Source organism: Marmota marmota, unplaced genomic scaffold (genome assembly GCF_001458135.2).
Source record: "Marmota marmota marmota unplaced genomic scaffold, marMar, whole genome shotgun sequence".
NCBI classification, from domain to species: domain Eukaryota; kingdom Metazoa; phylum Chordata; class Mammalia; order Rodentia; family Sciuridae; genus Marmota; species Marmota marmota.
This window is the reverse complement of record NW_025999983.1, coordinates 9,056,600-9,067,723: the sequence shown is the minus strand read 5'-3', so window position 1 is coordinate 9,067,723 and position 11,124 is coordinate 9,056,600. Positions and strand designations below refer to the sequence as shown.

General features: G+C 53.5%; 1 protein-coding gene across 2 annotated transcripts in view; it reads left to right on the top strand.

Moving 5' to 3' along the window:
- The first annotated feature begins 7,365 nt into the window (after positions 1-7,365).
- Synj2 (synaptojanin 2) overlaps positions 7,366-11,124 on the top strand; it is an 88,812-nt gene continuing 85,053 nt past the window's right edge. The window contains exon 1 of one of the 2 annotated variants that reach the window (XM_048805911.1): positions 7,366-7,710. In XM_048805911.1, the coding sequence (XP_048661868.1) occupies positions 7,581-7,710 (130 nt within the window). In that variant the 5' untranslated portion in view covers positions 7,366-7,580. The remainder of the gene's footprint in view (positions 7,711-11,124) is intronic. The other variant, XM_015498648.2, reaches the window with a different exon arrangement.

Sequence of the window (11,124 nt, the reverse complement as noted above, 5' to 3'; positions counted from 1 at the left end):
AAAAAAAAAAAAAAAAAAAAAAGAAAGAAAAAGAAAAAGGGTATTTTCTAATTTTAAAAAACATTTTTATAAAAACTCATTTGGATGAAACTTTAGTCAGGTATAACAATTACTCATAAGGAGCTGACATTTAATGAATCCCTTTAAGGAAAATACAAAGTTCCATGATATTGAAACTGACCCAGAACATCCCACGTGACTCAGGCCCTTCTTGGAGATCATGTCCAGTGTGTCTCAGGTGGCAGAAGGGTGGAACCTGGAGGACAGTCCAAGAATATCAGGTGATGACAGCAAGGGAGGAGTGGCCTGGGGACCCCTGCGGGGGTCTGGGAGAGTGTCCCCAGAGCCTCAGGAGGGTGGTCCAGAAGCACTCGCCCGTTTTAGTAACCAGCAGCTGGTAACTAATCCCTGTGTATGCACAGGCTTGAGCAAAGGAAACAGGCTGTAAGAAAATGAACTAAGAAAATGCCCCACTGTGCTCTGAAACTGTCCTCATGAGGGCCAGTCAGCCTTGACCTCCTCACAAATAAAGCCTAAAGACATTTCCCAGTCCTCGTCCCTGGTGACTCCTCACAGCCTCAGCCATTACTAACCTCTGGCTGGAAACGCTTGCTTTGCTTGGGTTGAGGATGCTGCTGGTTGTCCCCAGCCTCCTGTCTCTCCTTCTCAGTGACCTCGCTGGTGCCTCTGCTCCGCCTCAGGTCTCCAAGTCAGCACTCCTGCGCTCAGGCCTGGCCATCTCAGCTCTCTGACCGACACCAGGCCCTGGTGAACCCACTCAGGCTCCAAGCCCTTAAATACCATCCACATGCCAATGTCAAAGAAAAAGTAAGAGGAGGTCACACTTGTTCTACCCCAGCCAACTGCCAAAACCATATAACCAAAGCCTAAAGCATCCTGAAGATTCTCCCAGGCACCAGCTCTAATCTTAAAGGAGACATAAAATGCAAACACCGAGTTCCTGCCAGCATGAGTCAATGAGATAAACCAACCAGCTGGAGACAAATCAGCTAAATAGCTCCTCCAAGTTAGAAAGAATGCTGGGCTTGGTGGCACACGCCCTAATCCCAGCAACTCAGGAGACTGAGGCCAGAGGGTCACAAATCGGAGGTCAGCCTGGGCAACTTAGCTAGATCCTATCACACAACAAAAATAAAAAGGGCTGAGGGTATACTGGTGGGGCCTTGCCCAGCACGTTCGAGGCCCTGGGTTCAATCCCCAGGACCACAGAATAAAGTAATAATAGAATGTGAATGTCACCCCAAGGTCCCAGCCTTCCTCCTTTGTACTGCGTGGACTGTGCCATAACTGTCGTGAAGGGGTGTCTTGTCACTTTGGTTGGTGGGCTTCCAATTTGCAAACTGCTCTCTGGTGTACACAAGAAACCTCTCAGTGTGTGAGTGAAGTTGGGTCTGACTGTGTTTTGGACGCTGGTGACCTCCCATTTACATCTGTCTAGACTTTGTCTCGGACTCCAGACTTGCATCACCCACTGTCCACTCAATACCGCCGCTGGATATGACTGAGCCCCCCTCACCCACCCCACCCGGCCACCTGTCCCTGCCACAGCTGTCAATGGGGATGCTCTTCCTCCAGAGTCTCAACCAAAACTCTGAGCCATCCAAACTCCTCTCATCCCCCATCAGCCCTAACAGTCCTCCCTGGTGACCTGAGAGGCCAACCATTGCTCACACCCTACGACCATTGCCCCAGCCCTAGAAGCACCAGATCCCCCCGGGCCACTGCAGTAGCCTCCTGCCCAGCCTCCCTCCCTCTGCCCAGCTCAGCAGCAGAACATGAATCTGAGCTGTCACTCCTTGGCCTGTCACTCAGCAAGAAAGCTAAGGTCATTGCAGTGGCCCACAGCACCTATGTCCTCCCCTCCAGCACCTCCCCTTGCTCCTGCAGTTCCTGGAACATGCGAGGCTGCTCCCTTACCAGGGTCTGCTGCCTGTTCTCTGCTCCCTGGATGTCCTTCCCGCAGAGGCCCATGTGGCTCGCCCCTCACTTGCTTTGGCTCTTAGGGGGAGCATCACTTCCCCCAGACTCCTTGGCCCCTGTGGAGAGCTGCAGTGCCCCACGCTCTCTCTGCCCACCTGGACCTCTTTGCTTGACTCCCTGTCTGCAGCAGGGATTTTGTCTGTTTCCTGCTGTGAACAGGCTAGGACGATGCTCAGCACATGGTAGGTGCTCAGTAAATACCTAACAGAGTAGGAGTCGCTCCAGGGGGCAGTGGAAAGGTGTGATCCTCCACTCCCTGTGGCAGGACTTCTGGGTATCAACCCTGTCTCAGGCACTGTCTTGGCACTAGGGACACACTGGGGACAAATAAGAAGCAATAGCAAAGGACCCTGTGCAGGATCTTCGACCGTAGCAGGAGAGACGATGACAAACAGGAGTGGGCGGCTCACAATGTCAGACATGGTAAGAGGTAAGGAGAGGACGGGAGCAGTCAAGAGACGAGAATGTGGGGACTGCGAGTCCACTTGGGCAGCTGTCACCAAGTCCCACAGGTGGTGGAGGAAATCCGGGAAGTCCTCAGGATGCCAGAAGCTGAAAGTCCAAGATCACCGTGTGGTGGGCTGGCTTCGGCTGAGCTTCCCTGGTTTGCTGATGGCCCCCCCCTCCCCGGGGTCTTCACGTGGTCCCCCTTCTGTGCACTTAAACGTCTGTGTCCTCATCTTTACTGTAGAACCCCAGTCCTTTTGACTTAGTCACCGCTAGATCCCCATCTCTAAATGCAGTCCCATTCTGAGGGCCTGAGGGTTAGGACTTCATCAAATGAGTTTCGGGGAGACCCAATTCAGCCCCACAAGGCAGCGGGGAGGAGGTTTAGTAGGAGGGGGGTGCAGGGAGGAGAAGGCAATTTTCTAACCCACCTGAGGGAGTGAAAGAAGCAGCCCGGGAAGCCACCTTCCCAGCTCCGCAGCCCCGGGCAGGAAGGTGCATGGCTCATGAGACAGAAAGCAGCAAAGCCAGGGTGGTGACAGGCCAGGTCTCGGTGGGCCAAGACTGAGTAAGCTCAGCAGGGGACCGGGCAGCGGGACCGGGATGCTGCCAGGGCAGTAGGAGGTAACTGGATCCACGCTCCAGATGGCAGTCAGGTGGGGGCAGTGGGTGTGGGGTGCAGGGCGCCCCACCCAGACCTCGCCTCTGAAGGGAGACCAGGTCCCTGGTGCTGGCAGTACTGCTCCTGGCTCAAGGCCTGCCTTGCCCTCGTCCCCCTCACAGGCAGGGATGAGTGGATGCACTCAGGACCTGTCTGAGAGGTCCCAGGGGACTGCGAGGGCCTGTGACAGTTGCATTTCTTCCTCTTCCTTCCCTCCCCCCTCTCCCATCTCCTGCAGGCGAACCCCCAGCTCAGAGTCTATGTCACAGGGAACCAAACCTCAAGTAACAGGCCACCAACAGCCGTCAGACCCCGATGTGTTTTCAAGGTCAAGTCCACAGGACTGAGACCCTATCATCATTTCGTGGAGCAACCAGAGACAGCTCCACAGCTCTGTCATCTGCTCAGGCCCAGGGACTGCTGAGCGTGTGACCTCTAGGGCCGCAGCCTCTTCTGCCCTCCCTGCTCCCAGGCGCAGATTTGCTTACTGGGAGTTTCTGTTTGTTTGTTTTTAATCTTAATGAGTTTTATTAGGCATTTTTATTCCGTTCCCCATCCTACTTCAAAAACGATTCATGGGTTCAACCCCCAGCCCCCAAAACTATACTCAGATCTCTGCAGAAACTTAAAGTGACGACCACCCATACTGGGAGCTCTGGAGGGGCGAGCGGTGCTCCTCCTGCCCTTCCCCACCGTCCTGCCCTATCCTTGCCCTCCTTGTTTCTGTCTCCACCTTGGCCTCCGTCCTCCCTCCCTCTAAAGATCTGACTAGCGATGGGACACCGCCCACGCTGGCGCCTTCACCTGCCCTCCTCTGCTTCCTTCCAACAAGCCCAGGCCTGGCCTGTCACACCAGGTTGCTGCTGTCCCTCTGCCTTTGTGTTGATTTGCTGCCTCTGCCATCCAGACCTCCAGCTGGCACAGCACAGTACTGCAGGTTCTGTCCTGGGCTCTGCAGCTGGCTGTTTTGCTCAACCCTTGAAGAAACTGCAGGTGACTCAGGTCACTGGTACCTTCTCACCAAACCAAGGTTCTCTCCTGAGTCCTCACTCTCGGGGACTGTAAGGTTTTCAGCACAGAACCCGGTGGAGCCCCCTGTGTGGGCACTCTTGGCTTCTCGGCTTCCTCAGGCTACTTCTTGCTCGTCTTTCCACCCCCCTGCTCCCGGGTGCAGACACCTGCCTTCTACTCCCCCGCAGAGAGCTGCCCTGTGCATTTCTGGTCGCTGGCATGCAGCCATTTCCTGCTGGTCAACCCGCCCAAACCAGACCACAGGCCCAGCTCAACCCCGCCCCTGCCTGTGGTCAAGTCAGCCCTCTCCCCTGGTTTTCCTGAATTTGTGCTGCATCCTCAAAACGTTGGGGGCCTTCCTGACTCCTCACTGCCCTCCTGCCCTTTTGTGCAATTCCTTTCATTTCTTTAGAAGCTCTCAGGTCTTGGGCAGCGTGGCAGCCATAACAAATTCCATAGACCAGGTGCTCTGAACAGTGGCCCCTGCTCCCTCATGGTTCCGCAGCCTGGAAGCCCAAGGTCAAGATGGGGATTTGGCTTCTGGTGAGGGCCCTCTCCTGGCTGTGTCCTCATGTGGCCTGTCCTTGCAAGGGTGTAGACACAGGCATGGGAGTGCAGTGGGGGTGGGGAGCCCTCCAGGGTCTCTTCTTCTTCTTCTTTTTGGTACTGGGGACTGAACCCAGGGGTGTTTACCCACTGAGCCACATCCCCAGCCCTTTTAAAAATATTTTATTTAGAAGACAGGGTCTGAGTTGCTTAGGGCCTGGCAACTCAGTTGCTGAGGCTGGCTTTGAACTTGTGATCCTCCTGCCTCAGCCTCCTGAGTTGCTGGGACTACAGATGTGTGCCACCAGGCCAGGCCAGGGTCTCTTTTTATAAGGACAGTAAGCCTATCATTTCTATCACGTGGGACTCACTCTCAGGTATCATCTATCTGACCCTAATTATCTCTCATAGGTCCCACCTCCAAGTAGCATCCTGTTGGGGGTTAAGGTTTCAACATACCAGTTTGGGTGGGAATGACACTAACATTGAGTCCCTGACATCCCTTCTATTTCTGTTTGCTTTGGTCATTTGCTGGACTCCCTGGCTCCCAGCCCACACCATGACTGAGATCAATTTCCTGCTATGGCCTAGTCTGTGGCTGGTGGGGTTGGCTTTTCCTTCCTTCCCTCCCAACCCTCATCCTCCAGGCTCCCAATGCAGAAGGCCCACTTGTCCCCCCAGGTTGTACCCATGCTGAAGTGGCGAGCCGGCCGGTTCTCTGTGTCTCCAGTTGGTTACTTTTTCCATCGGCTATAGGTGCCATGTCCAGGTGGCCCAGAGTCTACAAGGCTGTGTGCATGTAGGAAGGGTGCTTCCTCTGCCACCAGAGCTGACAGCCCTGCCCCAGGCCAGAGAGCAGACACTTGAAACCCAGTAAGATCTTGACTCATCCACCTTGAGAGACAAGGGACAGCCACTATATATCCTAAAGTCCAAGATGTGCGTTTTAACATTGCCAAAATCAAGGCGGAGCTTACCATCCGTGGTGTTCCACTGAAGTGTGTGTGTGCGCATTTCCTTCAGTGGTACATAAAACAGTGTCTTATCTTACAGTTGATGGCATCTTAGATTCTAGAAGCTATAAAGCTCAAGTACTGGTCTTGACTGTAGGAAAATTTCAAAAATATGTAAAGCATGCCACAGTGCAGAACGTTAGGTAGGAAAGAGGAGACAGAAAATAAACAGAACACTTTTCCCTCCCCAAGACCTTACTGTCTAGTTAGTGAAACAAGACAAAGAGAAAATCAGTACAAAAATAGGTGCCAACACATGAGCAAGTGAGCACTGACGTGTCCAATGAGCATCTGAGTGTACAAAACATTGTTATCTGGGATCAAGATCTCAGGAATATTTCCTGGAAGAAGTGAACTGTGGTTTAAAAGGGAAGGAAAAGTGGGCCAGTGGCTAAACTGCTTAATTTAATGGGCACATTGTTTTCATGAGGTAGTAAAATTTCATGAAAGGGAAAGAATTTGGACAGATTATGAGCATCATATCTGGGATTTCCATGCATCATGGCTGAAGGCTCAAGACGACCAAAAGTTCTGTGTTCAAGTTTACTTTATTCCCTGAATCTTGGTATGATGGGCTGTTCACTGAGCACTGAATATCTGGTTGTTTCTCGTCACAGCTGATGTCTGCAAGGACACCTCCATGTCCTTCTTGGCACTGGGGGATCTGCCCCTTCTGGAACAGGTGGGGACAAACAGCTTTGGCCCACAGTCTTGTCCTCAGTGCAGAGAGAGGAACTGGCTTGTGCTGGGAGCCTGATGGAAACTCCGTGGTGGAGGCCTCTGGGGCCACGCACAATACCCCATGTGACCCCCAAGGTGATTCCAAGTCAGCCTAGTGTCCCCTCTCCCTCCTCTGCAGACTCATCCTGACTCACAGACCTCGGGCCCAGAATCCAGTGGCAAGAGGGGCACCGACTCAGGTCACCCAGCTGCCAAGCCACATAGGCCACATCAGATGCATGCTAAACGAAATCTGTGGGAGGGGCGCGATTTCCATCTGATGGGCGCAGTAGAGGATGCTCAGACAAGCAATAAGTGGGGCTGTGTTTGGGGTCACAGTACCAGTTCTCTCTAAGCCCACACTCGGATGATGCCTGGAGGTGGACCACACTGCCCTCACTCACAGAATAGTAAAAGGCAGCAACTAACTGTCCACTCTCCATGCTCCAGCCATTCATGCTCCAGGAATTCACTGTCCTCATGGTCACCTATTAAAGGGGCCAGTTATCACTGCCCCCCTCCTCGGCAGGGAGACTGAGGCAGAGTCTAAGTGGCCCATCCAGGTTAGCAGAAGCAGAGCACAGAAGGAGGCCCAGCGTCCCTGGGGCGGAGGGGGGAGCGGGAGGGCCGCGGTGGTTTCCAGCCCCACAGGGCCCTCCAGGCCGGGGGCTGCCCATATAAGGCTGCAGCCGTCCAGCATGGGTAGGGGCTCATTAAGGCCCCCAGCGGCTCAGCGTCCTCCTCCGCGGCGAGGAATGTGTGGAATCTCCTCCCTAGCTGCCGCCCACCACATGGAGGACCTTCCCTCCACCCACACCCGCCGGGATTAGCCCCCAGTCCCGGTGCCCGCGGAGCGCACTCCCCGCCCACCCTGGCCTCGGGCGCGTCCTCGCCGGCGCGCGCAGCTGCCTCGCCGCTGGGGGGAGCGCGGCGCCTCGGCGGAGCAGCCAGGGAGGCGGCGGCGCGCCCTCACCTGCCCCAGGCGCGGCTCATCGGGGCGGCAGCGGCGGAGGAGGAGGAGGCCGCGAGGCCGCCCGGGAGGAGGCCGGGGAGGAGCCTGGCGGGACGGGAGGGCGGCGCAAAGTGAACTCCTGGAAGTTGCGGGAGCGCGAGGAGCCGTCGCGGGCTGCGCGCCCTCGGCCGGACGGGCCGGGCTCCCGCGCACAGCGCACCCGGTGCCCATGGCCCTGAGCAAAGGGCTGCGGCTGCTGGCGCGGCTGGAGGCCACGGGCGAGAGCAGCGTGCTGCTGGAGGCGCGCGGCCGCGGCGACTGCCTGCTCTTCGAGGCCGGCACGGTGGCCCAGCGCTGGGGTGAGTGCCGCGCCCTCGCCCTGCCGCCCGCGGGCGGTGACGCCGGGAGGACGGGCGCCTGCCTGCGCCGGGACTCGGGGAGACCCGGCGGCCCTCCCGTGCCCCCAAGGGGCCNNCCTGGGGAGACCCGCGCCTCCCTGCCCCAAGGGGCCAGTCCTGGAAGGCGCGGGGACCGCCAGGGCTGGGGATCGCGCGGAGGCGGGTGGCTTTTAGGGAGGAAGGGGCGCAGGGGATGGCCGCGAGCACCCCTGGCTGAGCATGGTGGCGCACGGCGGGCACCCGGGGTCTCCGTCTGCGCGCCCCGAGGGCTCTGTTCTTGGAGAGGCGGCTCTGACTTTTTACGCTTGGCGCTGGGTCAGAGCGCGTTGCAGATTCACGACGGTCCCAGGGGACTGACTTAGGAGTGGGCAGTCCTGGCCGGGCGCTGTGCCTGGCACTCTTTCTTATGCACCTGTTGATGAAACCAGTGATTGCCTTTAGGTTTGTGTTGGCTTGGCTCCACTCCCAAAGGGGATGGGACCCAAGCTCCAAAACACAGACTCTGGGGAAACCACAGATGGCATCTTTGTCACACGTTAATACTTGGTCGAGAGCGTCACTACTTTGGGCATATAGGACTTTGGAAGCAAATATACTATCTGGTGAATTTACCTGTATGCTGGATGTTAGAAATTGCCAAGCCAGCATATTTCACCTTTGGACTCAGAAACCTTGAAACTGACATGGTGCTGAGGATTTGGAGACATAATCTCATTTAATTTTCACAATTTTACAAAACTATTGTTGTTATTCGCATATTACAGACGAGCAAACTGAGGCCTGAAGATGCTAAGACACTTGTTTGCTCAGGGTGACACAGTCCACCTGACTTGTGTGTGGCCATTTTGATAGTGTCATACAATTCATGGCTTCCTGATCCCTGGTTTTGTGGACAGCACTCAGGAAGAAGGTTCTAGGTGGCACCAAAGCCAGTGACATCAGGTGGGGTTGTTGGGTTTGTCATCATAAACCCTGGAGAGAGATTTACAAGAGCAGGTGTCCAGCTGCACCATCTTCCGGTGTTCTTAGCTCACCAAGTGCAGAATCACTTGTTCATTTGTACTTAAGATGTTCAGCAAATACAACTGCCACTCAAGCAGTGCTTCATAAATGTCTCCAATTGTGTGTGTGTGTGTGTGTGTGTGTGTTTTATGGTGGTGCTGGGGATTGAACCCAGGGCCTCATGCATGTGCTCTCCCAAGGAGGTACATCCCAGCCCTCTGGGCTTGTTTTTACATTTATATGCATCAACTCCAGTTAGGACACAGGACTGTGTGCGTATATATGTGTGTGTGTCTCCCCAGCACCATTTCTTCTATTTCTGTTTCCTGGATCATTTAACATATAATTATCTGGATTGCTTTCAGTCACTTGATTACTTAAACAGTGTCTCCAGTATTCTTTGCATTAAAGTGTGTAGCAAATCATGGATTAAATTATTATCAGATTATTCCATTTTTGGCTGTGTCCTGAAAAGTCCAAGTTTGGTCATTTTTTATGGCCTTGAAAGAAAACCACAGAAATTTCCATTCCATTTTAGTTGTCTACCTCATACCACATTTATCAAAACTGAGAGATTAATTTCATGACACAAAACTACCATTTCATCAAAAAGATTAAACTGTCCTTTGGTTGGATTACAGTGACATGAGGCAAGGTTCATACACATTTAAGGGTTCCTTTGAAGCCACTTGGAACAAAAAAATACTTTTTCTAAAGTGAAGGTTTTTATATGATTAAAGAAGGCGGCAGAGTGCGTGTCTTCCAGGGGAAATGGGCTGTGGGCTGAGGTGCCTTTCCCTGGCATTGGTGATGCAGCGCCCTGGGTTTATAGTAGAGGTGATGAAAGCAGTTGGCATGTCCTTAGCTCATGTGCAGTCCACACTTGTCTCTTAACCTATCATTTGTTTTTTGGTAGACCGCAGGCTAAATACTTATGCTTTTAAAGATTGTTTTTTTTTTTTTTAATGAAATGAAATGAAACTATTTTTAAAAAGCAGCTGTACCTTTTGATGGTATTCCTTGTCCAGAGGCTTCTGAGGGAGCGTTCAGTGACTAGAAGTTGTTTCAAACTTTGAAGACACCCTAAGTGCACACATTGGATACATTGACGCTGACCCTGAAATTCCTGTCTGTGCTCCAGGGCTGGCCAGCTGAGTTGCTGTGCTTTGCTGTTCTCAGTGAGGTGAAAGGCGCTCCCCCTGCCCCCAGGAAGGTTGCATCTCTCCTTTTGTGGGGACAGTGCACTTGTCCTTTCCCTGAGAGTATGGGGTGGGGACAGCTTCCTTTTCTCTTTGGCTGTGGTTTTTCTGTGATGGATGTCCCCAGTGAGTAACAGGAGCCTAGGACACTAGAGGTGTGGGCTGTTGCCATGTGGGTCATGGTGTTCTTGGCTCCTGCGTGGCTCCAAAGCCTGCCCAGCTCTGTGTCAGGTGCACACTACTGCTTTTACTGGGATCAACAGGTGATGAGATGGCTTGGCTCTCCCACCATGAGCACGGGTTGCCAGCACCTTCCTGCACATTTCACCCTAAGGATTCTAGTTTGAGGAACGTCTGTCACTGGAAGGGCTCAGCGGTTCCTTAGTGTTTTGGGTCTTTATTGGTGTTCACAGGAAAAGCTGATGATGCATGATTGGTTGGCAGTTGGACTTCTCCCTCTTACCTGCTCTAGCCTGTCCTCACCTGTTCCCACCTGTCCTCCTATTCTTCCAGTGAACTTTGCAGATGTTCTCCGTACAAGGCCACCTAACCTGCTAATGAAAAGACTATTTAAGGAATAGTTCCAAATTCATGTTTCCAGAAGAATTAAGCTGAGAATCTTTTAAATGGATCAGTGGGAGCAGGAATTCCAGAGACAGAAAAACTAAAGGTATAGGCACCAGTTTAAAAGGTTTTCACCAAGTGGATGTGGTGGTGCTTACATGTAATCTCAGCAACTTCAGAGGCTTAGGCAGGAGAATACTGAATTCAAGTCCAGCCCAAACAACCTAGTGAGACCCTATCTCAAAATAAAAATGAAAAGGGCTGGGGATAGGGCTCAGTGTTAGAGTGCCCCTGGGTTCTATTCCCAGTACTGCCATCTTCTGTGTAGATGACAATCCAGCGTCCATTGCCCCCATCCAGAATCAGCATCCAGATGTTCTCTTGTTCACACATCCACACAAGAAGCACTGGTCTTTTACAGCTGTCTCTTTTAGACTTTGGATGGACCAGATGGAGGGAAGCGTGCTGGTTGTTGATGGAGTTCACCTGCTTTCAGAGTGAGCGTCAATGCTCCAAAGTTCAGTGTTCTCCAAACAGCCGGCAGGTCCCCATGTTTACACGTGGGTTTATGCCTGTACCCTGCCTCTCCACCCTCCACCCCCCCCCCCCC